Below are 20,207 nucleotides of genomic sequence, written 5' to 3' on the forward strand. Positions count from 1 at the left end.
CTGGAAACTCTATGAACAGTGCTCAGGCCTTTCGTTCATAGGGTCGCTATGCGTCGTCTATGACTCGATGGCACCTAACAACAACAACAACCATTGAGATAAACTGCCTTACAGCAGACCCTCCAGTGGGTTTCCCACACTGCAAATCGTACAAGAAGAGATAACTCATCCTTTCCCCTTAGGTCCATCAGTGGATTTGAACTGCCTGTGGACTGGGCCACCAGAGATCCCTGAGCTTTTATTAAAAAACAGGACTCTTTCAACCACTCTCCTAGGAAACTTTATACCTGGAGATTGTTTTAAATATTTAAAATAGCTTCATATTTCCTATTATTTCTCTTTGTGTTAAACTCAAGACTAAGATTGAACAACCTCAGGGTTTCAGTCATGCGGACACAAAAGGACTTTGAGTCATTTGACAGCAAATGATGTCCTGAGGAGTTGAATCCTTGCCTGTGTGGTCGGGCTACAAGGTTAGATACCCGTGGTTAAGGGAGGAACCCGCAGAGTGGTGGAAGATGGTACCTACATTCTCTCGCCAGCTGCCCCTCCATTTATATTCTGCTGGGGAAGCCCAGAGGAGCCCTGGTGGGAGAGAGCACTGCTATCTGAAAGGTCTCCTTTTGAACCCACCAATTGCTCCGTGGGAGAAGGAGGAGAGTCTGCCTCAGGTGATGCCTCAGGTAATGGGGAGCTATTACAAATGATGCCACAAGGAGCATCTCCCTACAGGCGGATTTTTCTCACTCAGACACACGTAACTCTCTCAGACAAACAGTCCTTTCGTGATTGAAAAGTCTTTATGAAAATAAATATTTGCAGCCTTGGAAATGCTATGGGACAGGTCTGAGATAAAATCAATTGCCGGCAGTGGGTTTTGGATTTTGGAGGTACCCCAATATGTTGTTGTCATTGTTGTTATGTGCCTTCGAGCCAACTATGACTCCTAGTGACCCTATGAACAGTAGCTCTGAATGTTGCCCTCTCCTGAGCCAGTCTCACCATCTCTGCCACACCTGCCTCCATTGCCACAGTCTCTGTGTCAATCCATGTTATTGTTGTGTGCTGTCAAATTGAAACCTACCCATCACTGACCCTCCAGTGGGCTTTAAGAGGCAGTTAATCGCAGGAGAAGAGATCGCCCATCAGTCTCCTGTGGAGCAGCCGGTGCCCTCAGACCATGTGCCTTTGGGGTTACATCTCAGCTTCTTACCACGAGGCCACCAGAGCTCCTCCACAGTGACCTTATTAAGTTGGAAATGTTAACACATTTTAAAACTTCTCCTGCCATTATGGCTTACGGGGGGGTTTGTTTGTTTATTTGTTTTCCATTAATAAAATACAGGGGGGGAAATCCAAATCCTGCTACACGCCCTCCCCCTCACTGCTCCAATCTCATTCGCTCATTCCCAACAGTATGTAACTACCATCAGAAGTGTAATCCTTACCAATTCTTTGCTCATATATGGGTAGGTACTTCTTTTTTCTTGGGGGCGGGGGTAGGTACTTCTATAGAAATGCTGTTCATGCAAAATTTGCAATTATATTTTCTTTGAGTTAGTAATGTATCTCAAATTTCCTTCCTAGTCTTTACATAGAAATCTAAGTATCATAATTTCAGATTTACCGAAGACACCCAAGGATTCTGAGGCTCTGTCTAACATACTTTGGGCATGTTGTAAGGAGAGACCGGTCCTTGGAGAAGGACATCATGCTTGGTAGGGTGGAGGACAGTACAGGAGGGGAAGGCCTTCTTTTAGGTGGACTGATTCAGTGACTGGGGTAATCGGGATGGGTGTATCAGAGATGGTGCTATTGACACAGGACAGAGCAGAGTTTAGGGCTGTTGTAACATAGGGTCACTATGAGTCACAAGCAACTCCACAGCACATAACAACAACAACAACAAGCTAAGACAACCACATATCAATAAGAACAAGATGTTCTCCAAATAAAATTAGATAGGCAAGAAATGAGCAGACAGGAGAAATAATATAGACTGGTAATAAAAATATGAGCAGATACTCAAACTCACAAATAATTATAGAAGTACAGATTTTAAGAAATGTCAATGTTTGTCTAACAGATTAAAAATTAAGAATTTTTACTGTAGATCACATAAAAGAATAGTAAGAGTGTGAGGGAACAGACTTCAACCTCTGTGTAGTGGAGTAAAACCTTTCACTCTGTTATGAATGAAAGGAGCGGATTCATAATAGGGCCTTTTCTTTTCAACAATGAATGCAATTCAAGAGTTTTTAGTGACATTTACAAAATAACGTTTAAAAACAGTTTCCCCCAAGGAGCAGCTTGGTTTCACCCTCTCCAGGAGTGACCTGTTCTCTTGGCAGTCCATGATTCAGTACTCTTCTCCAGAACCATACCTCAAAGGCATCAATTCTTTTGACATCCTTGGTCATTGTTGAGCTCTCTTATGCCCAAAAAGTAATTTTGAAGACCATGACCTGGATCAGGTACATCTTGGTCTCTAGACTGAAATCCCTGCTTTTCAGCATTCTGGAGTTGTCCCTAACAACAGATTTTCCTAAAATAATTCATCTTTTGATTTCCTGACTGCTGGTGTCAAGAATTGTGCAGAAGGTTTTTGAAGACCTGTTGTTTCTAAAATGGATGACAGTCCTTCTCCCTCATCTACCTTCATTTAAATGTTCAGCTTAGAGCAATATCTGGCCGACAAACATTTTACCCAGAAGAGCAGATGAAACATACTTGGAAAGGAAACAAAGTCTTTCTGAATAGTCTTGGGAGTTTCCTTGGTTTAGGATATCAGTGGAAATAGTAGATAAGTAATAATTCTTTGGAAAGAAGGGACCGCTTTGATGGTTGTTGTTGTTGTTATTATTGTTGTTGTTGTTGTTGTTATTATTATTATTTGTTTCAAAGGCTCAAGAAGAAATCTGAGGAACGATCTGCTGGTGGCTGCCGACTCCATCACTAACACCATGTCGTCTCTAGTGAAAGAGCTTAATTCTGGTGAGTCTCTGCCCCACCCCCAGCTGCCTCATTACTAAGGAAGCCATGAACATGGCGGGGGTGGAGAGGGAGTCTATTTGCCATCATATATAAAAAGATTTTTTTAAAAAAACATCTCTGTGACATTTTACTGGCCTACTCGAAAGTTGAATGATGTTTAATGAAAGCTGATTAAGCCACTGCTTTCAAGTTCATTTTACCTCGTAGGGACCCTCCATGGAGTTGCTAAAGGCTGTGAGTTTTTCAGGAGACTGATTGCCAGCCTTTCAGTTTTAGTAACTCAACTTGTCATGCACACAATATAAGAAGTTTGAAAAGTGCAGCAAATAATGAGGAAAAATATTAAAATCAAGCTATACCTCTGGAACCTAAAGATAATAAAATGTTCACTTTTTGCTCCACTCACAAACACATTTATCTGAAAAATCTGTGTTTAAATGTCTATGCAGGTATGAAGTAGCAGTGGGGTGTGTGTGTGTGTGTGTGTGTGTGTGTGTGTGTGTGTGTGTGTGTTTACTTCTGCATCTTATATTTTTGTTTCTGTACATTATCGTCCCATGTTGAAAAGTTGGTAGTTCAAGTCCATCTGGAGGTACCTCAAAAGAAATTCCCAGTGGTCTATTTCTAAACAGTCAGCCGTTGGAAACCCTGTCATGCATGTCCACTCTGACACACTTAGAGATCACCAGGAGTCAGACCAGCTCAGTGTCATGACAGTGAGGGATCTTCCATTGCCTTTCCCCTACTTACAATTCTAGGTTTGTGCTGTTTACTGTCCGTTATATGTTGCTTTAAATCAGACACTTAGCAATTTGGACCTGTGTGAAGACCACACTGTTAAATGCAAGCAGCCCCTTTACAATCTGTAGTTAAATCCCCATAAGGCCAATGATACTAAAATGGGATTCTCCGAAGGTCAAGAGCTGTGTTCAGTGGAGACAGGAGGCCACCTTGACAGGTATGCTTCTGAATGGACAGGCTGTGCTGGTGACTGGGTCAGGCTGGAACTTTTGGCACCTCTGGGCATAGAGGGGAGGCAGAGAGGCAGATGGGGTGTGCAGAAAGGTGGCCCCAGGACCAGCAGTGCAGGTGCTGGGAACACAGCTGGCAGTGGTGGGGGCTCGATCCCATTACCCTAATGGTACAGCCTGTTCTGAGTCATGTGCCATCACTGCCTCTGCTGCCTGGATCAGGAAGCCGACCCAGTGGTTCTGTGTAGCCCAGTCCACCAGTACCTGAGGCAGGAGTGGGGAGCCAGGAGTGTGGCCAGGAACAAGACTGAAAGGGTGCTTGCTGTGTGGGTGAATAAAGCCAGGAAGAAGCGAAGGAGGATTCAGGTGATCAAAGTGCACCCCAGAACCCAGCTGCTTGTTCATTTTGGGGACTTGCATGTCTTTAAACCCACTGAGGGGAAATGATAAATAAAAGCACTTCTGGTGGGATAGTGGGTTATGTGTTGAACCACCAACTGGAAAGTCAGCAGTTTGAATCGCCAGCTGTTCAGTGGGAGAAATGTGATCCAATCACCTCCCATCACGATTAACACAGCCTGAGAAAGCAGATGCAGGGTCAGAACCAACTTAGATTTTCAGTTACCTTTCGATGGAATGAGTTTGGGGTTTTTTATCTTTTTATATTTATTTATATATCTATTTATGGTGTGGTGGTGGTTTTTTAAAAATAATTTTTTATTTTAATTGTCATCTTAACAAAAGTTTACGGAAAAGATAGATTTTCATTCATTCATTGTTGCACATTTTACCCCCCTTCCTCCCTTCCCCCTCCCCAAGTTGACTTTTTAAAATTTATTATTAATTTCAATGACGATGTAATGAGTTTTTATGGGCACCAGAGTTTGCTGGATTTCCTAATTAGTTCCTTAACATACTTACCCAGATGTTGTGAGCTTGGATTTTAATTGTATTTTGTCATTTTTATATTGCTTTGAAAATTCTCTTTGTTTACTAGCTAACTTTTTTATTTCTTTTACTTTTTTCTTTTATACTGATTTGTTTACAAAGTTCAAATACATTATTTTTCACACAAGATCCTTCCCCTTTCCTCTGCACAACCCCCACCCATCTAAATGTGCAATCCTATGATTAACACCACCACCCCCATCCTCACCCCTCTGCCTTCTGAAGGTGTTGTTTTAACTAAGTGCATGTAGTGGACCTGGTGAATCCCTTGTGGATGCCAGCATTTTTTCTTCAATGCATTGGTAGAAGATGAAGGATAGTAGAAACTTTTGTCTTTTCCAGTTGTTGGTTCACATATGACCTGGAGGTAATTAATGTTGGAAGGTCAAGTCTCCTCTGGTTCCTGGTCCCCTGTGGACTTGTACTGTTTCATGGCCACACCCCTCATCAACCTAGAAGTCAAGCAGAGGAACCGGGATGATCTGAATTTGATGCCAGCTGTGCATTGGCTGTCCAGTGACTTTATATAGATTATTAACATCCTGAGTCTCATATTGGTTGATCACTCAGCTACTAATTAAAATGTTGGCTGTTCAAACTCATGAGCCAACCTAGAGGAGAACATTGTGGCTATATAGTTCTATAATGATTTAAAGGCTGGAAACCCATGGGGAAGTTCAGCTACAATGAATTGAAACAAACTTGGTAGCAACAAGTTTGCCAACTGAGTCAGTCAAAATGCAATAATGCATAAAACCTACCTGCCACACAAAGCAAGCATCTGTAATGGGTAAGGGTGGGCCTATGCAACAAGCTTCCGTGCTTTGGAATCAGAAGCGTTAGGTTCAGTTGCTAGTGTGGCAGTGATGAGTCTTGTTATGTTGACAGTTCCTCCACCCATACAGTGAGCGCAGAAGCAGTAATGTCAGGAGTTGAAGCCAAATCGAGGGAGATGACATACAGGAAACGGCACACAAGACTGATTGCTCAAGTGGCAGCTCCTCTCCCAAACTCTGAATATCTACTAACTAACTGTGTTTCTACTGAAACCAAAGATCTCATGTTGAGATGCTATTTGCTGGGGATCTTGGGGACACTGAAGCAGTTGTACAGTTTTTCTAGATCTTTTCCTTACAGCTCTGGAAATATCCAGCAGTGCATGAAGCTATGGATGTATAAAATATGTTCCTGCACCTTTTTTTAAAATTTTCCTCCTAAACAACCACTTTATGAAAGAGTTAGGCAGGTGTTAACCCATTTAATAAGGTGAGGATGTTGGGGAAATTGTTAAAAGACCTCTTCAAGGAGAAACCACAGGTAACGTGAGAGTCAGAGTTTTAATCAAGCATGCGGCCAAGACAGTCCCAAGGACAGCCGGGTGCCTGGAACAGCCAGCACTATCAATAAATGAAGGCTGCTTCTGCTACAAAGAGGACATCTTTAACTGTTGCTTGATGACCATGCTTTATAACTTACTCATTGCCATCAACTGTGTTCAGACCTCTGGCGATCCTTGTCACTAGGCCTCTGGGTTTTCTGGTTGACCTGTGACTCAAAATCCATCATTTCCCAGTCACAATACATTTGTTCCTTTCCTCTCTATTTTATCTGTTTCTCCTCTTTACTGCATTTGTAAATGTTTTCTTTTTCATATTACACACCACAGACACAAATGTCATGAATAGCAATTACTATTACTTTGGCCATTTTCCCCCCTATTTATATCTTTCTTTCTCTAAGTAAAATGTCATTGTTCTGGAGTCAAAACCAACTCAAAGCTGATTCTCCAGCAGGTTTTCAGAGGCTGTAAATCACACAAGAAAGCTAGTGGAGAGGGAGCTCTGGTGGCCTAGGGATAAGGAGTTGAGCTGCAAACTCAAAGGCACACGGTTCAGATCCACCAGCATCACTGCAGGAGAAAGATGGGCAGTCTCCTCTCATGTGATTTACAGCTTCTAAAAACTGGCTGAAGGTACATGATACCAGCAATGTTGCCCCACAGAGTTTCAAACATTTTTACAACATAAATCTCTTACTAATGAATAAATTTCTTAAACCAGACCTTACAAGATATTTATCTAACAATACTATGGTCATATGTTCAGATTAAAAATTACTGTGTTGAAGCAGATAAGAGAGAGAACTGTTTAAAAGGGATATATGATTAGGTATTATTATCATAACAGGAGTCCAGAACAAAGGCTGCATAGTGGAGTAGACTTAAGGGGAGGGATTGTAAAACAATGAAAGAATTTTCCTCTTACTTTTCAAAGAGAGGAACGACCTGGAGGGGAGGGGTGGGCAAGAATGAATGAATGAATGGAAATCCAAAATCTCTGTAAATTTTCATTAAAATTTATAATAATAATAATTTTTTAATTACTGAAAGGAATAAAAATATACTAGTTAATACATCATGAATAATGTCTTCTATACAATGCCATAGCAAAAGATGAAACTTGTAGAAATATCATGTATGGTTGCTTTATATCCTTATGATTCTTTAAAATGTTAAGCAAATAGTTCTATACTAAGAATTATGAATTTTCTAACTTGGAATTATATTATACAAAAGTAGCAATGACTCTAATGCAGACTTTTCTAGAAAGGGGGAAATGGAGGCTATAAGACATTAAATCCATTAGTAAGAAACAAAAACTTCTCTATCATTTCTAAGGTGTAAAAAATGATGCTTTACAAATGTATATCCATATCAGTTCTCATTTAGACAAAGTTAACAACTGTTTGACTTATGGCCTGTAACTGGTAAACATTCTATACAGCACAGGTAGATTTGTGTTACAGTCTGCCTAGCCCTTTATTGTGAGTTGGAAACCCCTAACAATTCGTTCTTCATTTCTTCAATTGTCCCTGACAGAGGTGGGCAGTGAAACAGAGAGTAATGTGGATTCTGAATATGCAAGGACTCAGTTTGAGGATCTGCTTCCATCACCAACCTCTGAAAAGGCTTTTCTCGCACAAATCCAGGCCAGAAAACCTGGGTACATGCATGGTGGAGCGACCACAAGTACCATTCGCAGTGACATGTGAGTACATTATGCTTGAATGATTTGGAGGAACAATGTCAAATGAAAGGATTGTGTCCTTTCCCTGTCCACCAGAAGAAGTAGAAGCACACTGTGTTGCAATTTGGCATTTCTACATTTCTCTCAATGATCGCCAAGAAGTATGTTGATACTTACGGAGCCCTGATGGCATAGTAAGTTCAGTGTTGGATTCTTAATCATAATGATGGTGATTCAAACTTGCCAGCCATTCACTAGAAGAAAGATGAGGCAGTCTTCTTTCATAAACATCTATAGCATCAGACACCCTTTAGGGCAATTCTGCTCTGTCCTCAGGGTTATTTATGAGACTAAATTGAGTCATGCAGTGCATTTATCAAAACTTAAATCAACTAGCCGTCATTGTGAACCTGTTTCACCCAAGGAACTGTTTGTTCCCTGGTTGTGCAGTCATTAAGCACTGAACCAATGAAGGGTCAGCAGTTCAAACCCACCAGCTACTCAGCAGTAGAAAGGGGCTGTATTTTGCTTCCATAAAGATAAAGAAATTGAGAACCCTAGAGAAGTTTTACTCTACCCTGGAGCTTGTTATGAGTTGTATTTGACTCTACAACAAGTTTGACTTTTGGTTTGCCTTTGGGAAGCTCACAAAAGGGTTCCATAAATAAGTCGTGCTGACCCCTGGATCTGCCAACCTGCAGATGGTGCAATACATACTTTTGTGTACCACTGTGGAGAGAATTCTTGTCAGAATATGTGCAAGCATCATGTAAAACCAGTGTGGTAGGCAACATCTGGCCTCCAGTAACTCTGCAAGGGGAAGAATCCCTCAACATCCCACCACCAAGTCCTTCAAGGTCAGATATGCCACCGCACTCCCACACCCACTTCTATCAATTCTAACATCTAATTCCTCTCACGCCTCTGGTCCCTCTATATATTAGATTTGCTACACCATTGCAATGGCCACACTGCACTCACAAATCATATTCACAGTTATGGTATTTATTAATGAAATAACAAGCTACAGGTTAGGTTGGAAACACTCTGGATGCATTCTTCAGTTAGGAAAGCTGCTTTTCAGGTCCACTTACAGGAAGCTCTTTTTCTAACCTGCCTCACAGGGCCATCTCACAACGCTAGACCAATGCTAATAAGCTCTTTTCATTCTACCGCTTGTGATATCTCATGCCTCACTTAACACACATATACACACACACTCTTCACTAAACCTAGGTGAAGCCATCATCCACAGCATCATGAAGTGATAGTTCTAGTTCAGTGCTGTCTCACATGAGTCTCCAGTTCTCCACGCCTCCTCCTCCTGCTGCTGCTGCTGCCGCCAAATCAGTCTTCACCCATTTCATGCAGAAATCTCTGACACAAAAGAATGTGCTACACTACCTGTTCCTCCTTTTTTGATGGTAGCAAGAATCAACCTGCTCAATTTAAGCCTGGTAAGATGGCAAAACTGACTAACAATAACAGAATTGAAATCAGTAATTGTATAGAATATCATTGTTAAGTACTTCAATTCAGGTACCATTGAATATTGCACATCACAGGCATACTTCTGAGCAAGGAAAGTTCTTTTCACCCAGGTAGGCTTCTATACCTTGTCTGAAGCCAGTAGAGCCAGTGACGTTCCCCAGTAGACTTTCTGTGCTTTGTGGGACAGCTCAAAGTAGTCAGACAAGGAAAACAAAGCTGTAGCACAAAGGCAAAGCTGGGACAGACCTGCAGATCCAGCTGGGGAGAGAAGAGGAAAAAGAGTAAGAGGAAAGGGTGAGGTTTTAGGAAAATGAAGCTGACTCCATGGGTAATGGTGAGCAAAGGCTTACCAAATGCCAGAGGAAAGGATGAGTAAAGAAAAAAAAAATTACAGAAATGATAGTACTTGATGTGAAAAGTACATCAGATCCTTCTGGGAAAATAAGCAGCCTATATTAAAGAGCTGAAAGAGAAACTAAACCATGGACTTTCAGAAGCTTTGGCTCCAACCTAAGTAGTAAGTAAAAGACCAGTAATAATGTGGAATTATTAACAGGCTCAGTTTAAGAACCAGTGGTCGAGAGGTATAGCATATGATCCACACAAAGAAGTTCTAATGTGATTTATTGTCATTTGCTGGTTTTCATTATTTATTTCATTATTCATCATTTACTTTCTTTCCCACTCTTCTGTAAGCTTTTTTCCATTGGTTATTCAAAATGGTGAATTATCATCTCTTTTGTTTGATAAAATGTGTATCTATGTTATTATTATTAAGCATTTGCATGGTGGATACATGGAATCTCCTTGTTCCAATCCTAAGATCTGAGATGATGACAATAGCTGCTCCTTCCTCTGGCCCTGGTAAATCAGTTGTCATCACAGGCCACCAGAGACTGGCAGGGAAGTCTCACAGAGGCCTTTGGAGACTCGTCTACCCGGGCTCAATTCTCCAAAAATAACATGAGCATGTACCGTGGCTGTAAATAAATTTGAAAAGTGACACACAAATTCCAGCTCCCAAAACTTTTATTTGACCACTCTTAATTTTAGAGAGTGTTTTGATATCTGTAAATAGCTGTACTATCCAAACATGTAGTATGTCTTACCCTGAGGATATTTTCATGCTATGCACTAGGTGGTGAAACTTTGTTCAGGCTCATAAGGAGTTTTATATGCACTAGGATAAGTAGAAGGAGCTACAGCCTTGTAAATGAGATCATGTTTATTTCTTTCCTAGTATGGTTGGACCATTTAAGTGGATCCCTTAGTATCAGTATTTAAGATCACAAGTTATGTGCTAAAGCATTAAGGTACTCTGGTGGCAAAGTACACAGAGAGTTATGCTGCTAATCCAGAGGCTGTGTGTATCTGGTGGTTCAAATCCACCAGACGGTCCTTGGGAGAAAAATGAGTATTCTCCTCCTGTGTGATTTACAGCCTTGGCAACCCGGTTGAGGGGCAGCCATAATACAATTCCTACTTGGTTTGTTTGGTTTGGGGTTTTTTTTTTTAATTATTCCATTATTAAAACAAATATATGTGTCTGTGTATGAGATAAAAAAGAATTAAATTGTGAACAAATGGCCTTAAATATGTTTGACTACAAGGCCCACTCTTCAATAGTGTTCTTGACTTCCATTAAAAACAAAAAAGGCATCAGCAGTGGGGAAACTTTATATCTCCTTGAAAGACAGGTTGATTTTTAAACTTGGAAAGCATTTAAAAGACGGATTGTCCCAGTAACATAACTCAAATGCTTTGCCCTCAGAGATGTAAAAATCACACGGAAAGAGAATGCACATCTTTCTCTCTCATAGGTGCCAGTGGATTTGAACCACCACATGAGCATGGCTTTTGGATTAGCAACCCAACTCCCTAATGAATAAACCACCCCTGGAAATCTTTTTTTAAAAAAAAATAAATAAATAACAAACTTATCAGGTAGCACCAGAATTCCATAGGAAAACTAAATAACAAAATACCTTGACTGTCTGTGCCTCCTTACTCCCAAAGGTTTTTTTAGCCACATTTTGTGTGTAAATGAAGCTTACAGACACAGCTATGAACAACTAATGAAGGGGGGAGTCTCCCACAAAACTGCCGTTAACAGAGAATCCCACTCATCCTTTTTTTTTCTGAAGAGTGATTCCCAAATGCCACCTGTGGTCTTTCCTCAGTGTTACAGATGATGGGGAGCCCTTTGTGCGGCCCGAGGATGAGAACTTTGAAAACGACTCCGTCCGACAGCTGGAGAATGAGCTTAAGATGGAAGAATACCTGAAGCAGAAGCTGCAGGATGAAGCCTATCAGGTACCAGAGAGCCACGCACCCAGCTCTCCCCTCCAGCACCCAGCACTCCCCCCAGCCTGCCGCAGCTGGGCCTTTTACATTATTCACAAAATCAGTGCCGTCTTCTTCCTCCACCTCCCATTTCCAGAGTACCCTGGATACATTCCTTAATCTATATATTCTAGACAATTGTTGTTGTTGTTACATCCCAGTGAATTGATTATGACTGACAGTGATCCTATGAACAACAGATCAAAAACCTGGCCCTGGCCCTGTCCTGATCCATCCTCACAATCTCCACCATGCTCAAGCCCCAGTTTTCCTCATAGATCAAAATATATATATAAATATACATACACACACACTATATATATATATATATATACACACACACACAGTATATATATATACACACATTATATATACACTATATATACACACACAGTATATATATATATATACACATTATATATACACTATATACATACACACTATATATACACTATGTATATATACACACACTATATATATGTGTGTATGTGTGTGTATATATATAGTGTGTGTATGTATGTACATATATATACACACTATGTTGTTGTTGTTGTTGTTGTTAAGTGCCATCGAGTCATAGCAACCCTATGAAGGAGAGTCCTCGATACTTGGGTGCCTTTCATCCTCTCTCCAAGTTCATAGGATTTCCGGAGGCAAGCTATTATGGAAGTGGATGCCACTCCTCCTTCCAAATATACACTATATATATAAATATACACACACACACAAACACACATACATATACAAAAACAAGGGTCAAAGAAATGGAATAAGCATAATTGCATTACCTCTCTTGTGAGGGAAGGAAGGAGCCTTGGTGACGTAATGCGTTATGTGCTGGGCTGCTAACAGAAAGGTCAGTGGCTCAAATCCATCAGCCTTTCTATGGCTGAAAGATGAGTCAGTCGTCTCCCATTAAGATTTACGGCCTTGGAAGCCCAATGAAGGGTCACCGCGAAGCAGAAGCAACTCTACAGCAGGTGGGGGTGGTGAGGGAAGTGGATGCACATATCTCCCTTGAAGCATCCATCCTCTTACCCTCCTTGTCCACCAAATGTTTTATGTAAGTAGAAGAGTGATAAACATCATGGCAAAAGGGCTTCGGGTGGGAAGGAAACCATCATGGTGTGAATAGGAATTTTTTTTTTCATTTATCATAATAATCCATCGGAGAAGTCATTGAACGTGGCACGTGCAATTGATAATAAATATAATTATTCATTCATCCTGGAAGCAATAGCATTGTTCCCCAAGGGGAATAATTTATCTACTGCCTTGTTTGTCTTTCTTATCTGTCTTCTTCCCCTTCGATCTGCTGGTATTTTATTGGGTTTCCGGGAGATCAGGGACGTTGGCCATTCTGTTCTGTTCCATCATGCCAGGCCTTTGATCCTAAGGCCATCTGTCTGTCTCAACTTTCTTAGATCCATAGTGACCCTCCTACTCTGTTAGTGAAGGAAAGTAAAGCTGGAAGAACAAATTCTTTTATATGTCTCAGATGCTTAGAAGTGAAGCCTTGAAATGTTTTCCTAAAAAGAATGTGGAAGAGAGAAATCGAACCCACCATACCACCTCAATGGTACACCCCAAAGTTCACCCTTTTGGAGCATGTCATTTGCAGTTTAAGAGCTGCGTTTTGGAAGCAACAAAAAGATTGACCTAGTCATAAAAATATAAAGTAAATCAGAGAGATAATATATGAAAAGGAAACTCTGGTGGAATGGTTTATCATAGGGAGTTGCATTGTTAAACCCAAAGGCCACGCATTTCTGGTGGTTCAAGTCCTTCAGCGGCTCCACGGGAGAGAAAGATGGGCAATCCCTCCCATATGAGTTACAGCCCCCGAAATGCAATGGGGTCGGGCTCAGCTGAGTCAATGTGAGGTCAACTACAATGAGTGCTTTTTTGAGCTACAGCAAAGAGGCTCTCTGATAGCACAGGGCATTTCACTGCTAACCCAAAGGCCACTCCTCTCTGAAAATGCAAAACCACCAGCTGCTTCCAGGAAGAAAGGTAGATGAGCCAAGATTTACAGCCTTGAAAATTCACTGGAGGCTCATCTCTGAGTCACGGCTTTGAGGTTTTATGTATGAAAAGCCATCCTTGGGTGGTACAAGTACATTGATCTACTTCATAGGGCTTGAAACAAGCTCCGTGAAGGAGGGCCTGGAGAGCAATTTCCAAGACAGCAGCCTGTGAAGCACAGTTCTACTCCAGCACATCAAGAGTTGGAACTGACTTAGCAGTAGCCGGCTTTACACATGAATCCATATGCCAGTGCTCTACCTCGGGAGCTCTGGTGGCTTAGTGGTAAGAAGCTCCACTACCAGTTCAAAGGTTAGCAGTTCGAATTCACCAGCTGCTCTTTGGGATAATCTCCTCCTGTAAATGTACAGTCTATGAAAACTTGCTGGAGGATCAGCTATGGGTTGGTTTCAACTCAGCAGCACACAACAGTAACTGTGCTGCACCTGGCAAGAGACCCATAGAGGGTGCCCTTTTTTTGAACCCATGGAAGGGAACTGACCTGAAAGGAAGCTGAAGCAGCCATGGGAACCCCAGGGTTGGGGGGCGGATATTGCATGCATTCCTACTCAGGCTTGTTTGACTTGGCTACATGGGGATGGATGTAGCTAAATCTTCCATGTTCTAATCTGTACATGCTGTGAAAGACCTTGAACTCATCAGTGTCTGAATTTGGTTGACCACAGTGAAAGTGGGTGAAATTGTGGAAATTCTAATTTTTTTTTTCAGGGAAGCAGTCATTAAACATCCCGTATTAAATGCTTTCTTTTAATGCATTGAGAATTTAACCTGCTATGAGTATAATAAAAGGAAGTTCTAGTCATACCTTGGGATCTGCTGGAGTGTCACCATCACCTGGTATTCCCTTAAATTCCCCCTCTCTCTCTCCTTTCCCTTCCCACCCTGTGACTTCAAGGTCCAAGGCAAGGCAAGGGCCATGAAGTCAAGGGACTGGAAGACTCTAGCAGGCTTGTGTCCCCTTCTCAAGACCTATGCCCTGGAGAACACAGAGGTGGTGGCCTGAGCGCCCTGTCAGTATTGAACTTCTGATGAAATAGAATGCTCACTTCATTGCTGGACTTTCTCTCGCTGTCTTTGTGCATGGCTTTCAGCCAAATAATTCACCAGCTTGACTGCCTCACTTGACATGTCACCTTTCTTGTTTGTGTCCTTTGTCACCCACAGGTCAGCTTGCAAGGTTGAATGCAATATCCTTTTATCACTCTCCTCTCAAGTAAGTACCCTCTTATATATGAGGGACCATGGTCACTGGACATGCTGACACCCTTTCAATTCACTGTCCCTGTCACTCCGATGTTTCTATGTAGTCAGATGTCCTTCCCTACTGAGAGCAATCAGTATGATTGATTATAAATATAAGGATGTTCCTTTATAAGCTAGTGAAGTTTTGGCAGAAATCTTGAGGAGATGACTGGCAAGAAAACAAACAGGTCTATCCTGGAAAGGGTAAAAGCCAGGCCACTCCCTGGAGGCAAGGATTTTGAGTCTCACATACCTTGGGCATGTAGCCCAGGAGGGACCAGTCCTTAGAGAAGGAGACTATGCTTGAAAGGGTGGAGGGACAGTACAGGAGAGGAAGACCGAGGATGAGATGGATTGACAGTGACTGAAAAAATGAGATTAGGTCTGTCTGACTTGGGCCAGACAATGAGATTGACTCAGGTTAGGGCAGAGTTCAGAGCTAATGTATGTAGGGCTGCTAAGAGTCACAGGTGATTCAATGGCACATAACAACAACAACAACACATTCATTAGGAGAGTTTGCACAGAAACCTCTGCGACACTAAAAGTGCCCCAGAAATCCTCTGTGACTTTCGTAGCCACATCACCTATCCACAGCACTATTTAGGTTGTCATCTCACTAGCCCTTAAGAAGAAAGAAATGCCAAGCTTGTTAAGCACCGTTAGAACTGCATCTTCCTTAGGGATGCTGAAGGTAGGGCCCCAAAGATCAAAGGTTGTGTACTTTCACAAGTGAAGTGAAAAGCATGCATAATTAAGGGAAATAAAAGAAGGAGAAACATACAGGAAACCTTCTTCAGTTCTTTGTTTAGGGAAGGGCTGAGTCCAATCCATGGTGGAATTCAGCAGAACTCAAATTAATTTACAAATTCATCTCAGTACCATGTAATTTGAGCCTTAACGTCTGCCTCCACTGGCTGGCATGATTGCCTTAGTGTAGTAGGCTGAAGTTTTAGTTCTATACATCAGTAGACATGGTTTCAAATACAGGTTCTTGTACATACTGGCATCATTGCTTGAGGCAAATTCATTAAAACCCTGTGAGCCTCAGTTTCCCCTACACAACAAGGGTTGTAATCCCTTCCTTGTAGAGAAGTTGTATGCACTGGTGTGCTGTTTTTAAAGAGTTTCATATAGTAGTGAAAACACTACAATTTATTATGAGCATGCTACATTCATGCCGGTAGCTGTGCTCAGTTTTACAAAGAATCTAATAACTGGGGGCTACTGTAGTTATTCTAGACGTACATAAAGACCATCAGGGCCCAAAACTAGCTAATTCTCTCAGCTGTTAGAAACAAGGGTAGAACTCCGTTCGTTTGCTATTGATACACCTCAAACTAGACCATCACAAAAGTCTACCTGGCTTCTCTGCCTCAAGTAAATGGCCGTTGAAATGTCGCCCATTATAGATCATGACACATATACCTCCCACAGTAATCTGGTTGCCCTGACCCAAGGCCTTGCATATTTATACTTTATTTGAACCTTCTTCCCCAACCATAGAATCCTCTAAGTCTACAATGAAGGTGTCATTAAACTCTAAACTCTAGTTGTTAAATTAAAAAAGTAATACAGAGAGATAGAGAAAGAGAGGGATCCTAAATTTTCTGTCTGTTAGCCATGAATACATTTAACTAAAACAAGACTAACCCCCTGTCTTGATTGAGCAAGAAAAAATAATGGCATAACTGCTGTTACAAAATATACTTTGTGAGCTGTGAGGAGTCTGAGTGTGGAGCGAAGGATGGCATGCACACCTTCTGTTCTCCCTCCCTTGGGTTTGAGAACGCTACACCACATGTTCTCCTGGTTCAATACAATCAAAGTGCGGGAAAAAGCTCCCAGGAGCTGTTTCTGAAAATATTCACTCCAGTTATAACACAGAGTCCCAAAGGAACAAGCTGTTTCCTTTAATAGCGTGTTCTTTCTCTTAGCTCCAGCAATCTGATCATTCTTCATTTGAGTATTATTTAAACATCAGTAACGAGCTCTGAGGAAAATATAGTTTTGAGAACTAATAAGGCATCCTTGACATGAGCCCAGATAAAAAGGCACATTTGATCCTTGCACCTAACAAGCCAGAAATGCCAGTACTTTAAAAATGCTTGGGTCATTTTTCTCTTTTGTTGCAAACCCGGCAGTGATTTGTGACATTTCCCAAGCCTTATACCTACCTAGCTGGCATTCCAAGGGACCCTCCCTTGAACCAGCCTGTCACTAACTCAGCCCCTTAAACAAAACTCATTTAAAACCAAAGAGAACACTGCAGAAGTTAATGGCTTTTCACCGTAGTTCTCTCTTCCTATAATTTTTCCTAATGAAATAAGTCAGTGCAGCTCAAATTTTAGAACAATGTGTATAATTGAAATATAGTTGTTTGGACTTTCTGACTATGTCACAAGACCATAAATTACCCCAGAGCGTATGCCTCTCCAAAGGTCCTAGAGCCAACGTCATCAGCCACACCCACCAGCCATCCACTGAGACAGAAACCTACAAGAATAAGAGGCAGAAGGAGGGACATCAGTCCAATAGAAGACCCAGCTTCTTCTCAAGTAAAGCTATAGGCCTATTTGAAAATAAATTCATGCTCTGGTGGCCTAGTGGTAAGGAGTTGTGCTGCCAACCCAAAGGCATGCAGTTCAGATCCACCAGCTGCTCCATGGGAGAAAGGTGGCCAGTCCACTCTCACGGGATTTACAGCCTCTGAAAATCCACTGGAGGGTCAGCTGTGAATTGATTCCAACTCCAGGGCACCCAACAACAACATATTAATGTATCTAAAAGAATGAATAGAATTAAACCCGATCTTCTGTTTATCAACTAGCCCTTTGGGGGAAAAATTTAAATATACATAATGTTAAGCTTTCAAACTGTAGAGCCCACTATGACTCTGTCTGGGACAGCTGAAACCTAGGGTTCATCCCTTAAAACCATCCCCTAGCCATGTAAAACATCATTCTCTTTGTTCAGCCATATCCTTATATCAGATTTGGAGAGAATGGATTAAAAAGAAGATTTATTTTTGGGAAAAAAAAATAAATCGTGACAGACAGTATCAGGTCCTTGTTCTTCCCCTACTGACCAAAGATCATTCAGATGTCTCTAAGACGCCATCCAAAAGATTCTGTGGCTTTTCTTTCAGAAGGTGCTACGATGGTGATTCCCGATTGTCACAGGAAGAATATAGAAAGCATGTGTGTGTTTGTGTGTCTGTGTCAGGGATAGGGCTCCAAAGGCCTTGACCCTAGTTTAGAAAAAATTTTCATCATATTAAAAAAAAAAAAACAAAAAACAAAACTGTATCACACATTCCTTATTCCCAGGCAAGCTCTAGTCAGACAGATGATGAAAGCCAGAGGAGAGATGCCGATGCCGGGGAGCGCTGCACCCACACACAGACAGAGGAGGACACGAGCAGCCTGGCAGCCACGTCATCGAGGAGAGGAACCACCCTACGCAGCCCCTCCCGGCAAGACCCCACCCCTAAAGATGTGCTCTGCTGATTCGAGAGCAACTAACATTTTTGTTCTAAGATCTGTAGTTCATAGGTGTGTGTGTTTTGAGAAAGGAGAAAAAAAACAACACAACAAACTTTTGTTTTAAAGCTAACTTGTCAACTCCATCTTCTGTAAATTGGCTCATTCCTGGTCGAGAACACAGGCTGGCCCCTACCCGCACTGCTGTTGCACACGATGGCAGTATTAACACGCATCTCCAACCTTTGCACATGCTGTTTGGTTTACAACAACATTAATGCTGTTGATAGCTAGACGTTTGATTTCTGAATCCTCTGAAATTTTAAGCAAAAGCGTTTATTGTACACTGGACATTTCTCTCTCTCTCTCCACAGCAACTGGAAAAAAACAACCTCTTGTAATTAGTCACTCACCCTGAAGGTTTTGCTCCTGAATGTGTAGACGCAGAGTCCCAAGGCCTAAAAGGGTCCTCAGCCTACATGGTCTACCTTGATGCCAAGTCTCTGTGAGCAGTGACTTGGGTCAAACACATCAGGAGAATCCATTCTCTGGGGCTTCTTTCCCACTTGGGGTTGTTTTCTTTCAACAGACTCTAACAGATCAGCCATAGAATTTAGTGTAAATAATTTTTTTTCCAAATAGGTATCATATTCAGAAAAAAAAAGAGACAACATTCGAATGATATAGATTCTAGTTTTTAAAATCAGCACAGATCTTCTTAAAACTGTGAACTATGTTTTGAAATACTCGTTACTAAAGCTGTTTATAAACCACAGGTGCCATAAGATCCCCAAATGGATTAAAGTGATCTATGCTCTCCCCTGGTCTTGTTTTCTTCTCGTTTTAGCTTTAGGGAGCATGTCTTTAACTGCACCACTCATCCATTGAGTCCCCCTCTATCAGGTTGTTCAGAGGCCTTTAGCTTTAAATGTACAGGCTTAAAGTGCGCTTGCAAACGTGAGCTCTCCTTTTCTTTCTGAATGTTTTATTGCCTTAGCTGGCCACCTGGTGTTCTGCATGCAGCCTTCTGTGGTCCCGTGAGAGGAGACGGGCCTTCGAAGTTGAGAAGCTGAGGTACAAAAGGACTGTTGAGGAAAGAGCATGAAAGGTTCTATGGATGGTCCTTTGTGAGCGTCATTTGAAGGGAGGCTTCAAGACCTCCCTTCCTGAGGGAAAAAGAAAATCATTGTCTCTTCACTGTAAGGTTTCTTGGGGAGGAAATGTCCAAGTTTTTTGACACAGTCTACAGAAGAAAAAAAAAGAGCCTGTTTCTCCTTTCAAAGAAAGGACAGCGTTTGGGAGCAGTGGCTCTCCAAGTGTGGTCTCTGAACTCAGCATCTCTGGGGAATTTACTAGAAATGCAAGTTCTTAGGCCCCACCCCAAGGCCAGCTGAACGAGGAAATATGAATGTTGGGTCCAGCAATCTGTGTCTTAATAAACGCTGCTGCTGTTTCCGGTGCAGACTATATAGGTTGAGAGAGGGGAGAAAATCCCTATTTTGTAACGAGGTTGTGTTCAGATCTCTGAACAGGCCTTATTCAGAATGAACAAGAAAGGATCTGAGTCAATCCCAAAGCTTCAGGGCTGAGATTTTGCTTCCAGGGCTGCAAAAGCCTTCTCCTGCCCCCCTCCCAATGTATAGGCCTTAGTTGTTGGGGGTCCA

At 41.7% G+C, this 20,207-nt stretch overlaps 1 protein-coding gene across 5 annotated transcripts in view; it reads left to right on the top strand.

Annotated features, from left to right (window-relative positions):
- DTNA (dystrobrevin, alpha) overlaps positions 1 to 18,623 on the top strand; it is a 451,930-nt gene extending 433,307 nt beyond the window's left edge. For 3 of the 5 annotated variants that reach the window (XM_006889170.1, XM_006889173.1, XM_006889172.1), the window contains 4 exons: positions 2,905 to 2,994; positions 7,792 to 7,960; positions 11,611 to 11,743; positions 14,984 to 15,001. In XM_006889170.1, coding sequence (XP_006889232.1) covers positions 2,905 to 2,994; positions 7,792 to 7,960; positions 11,611 to 11,743; positions 14,984 to 15,001 — 410 coding nt within the window. Of the gene's footprint in view, positions 1 to 2,904; positions 2,995 to 7,791; positions 7,961 to 11,610; positions 11,744 to 14,983; positions 15,034 to 18,390 lie in introns of those variants that run through there. The other 2 variants (XM_006889169.1, XM_006889171.1) reach the window with 2 other exon arrangements.
- Positions 18,624 to 20,207: the final 1,584 nt, after the last annotated feature.

This window comes from Elephantulus edwardii, unplaced genomic scaffold, assembly GCF_000299155.1.
Source record: "Elephantulus edwardii isolate Elephantulus edwardi_28Jun2011 unplaced genomic scaffold, EleEdw1.0 scaffold00076, whole genome shotgun sequence".
In the NCBI taxonomy this organism is placed as follows: domain Eukaryota; kingdom Metazoa; phylum Chordata; class Mammalia; order Macroscelidea; family Macroscelididae; genus Elephantulus; species Elephantulus edwardii.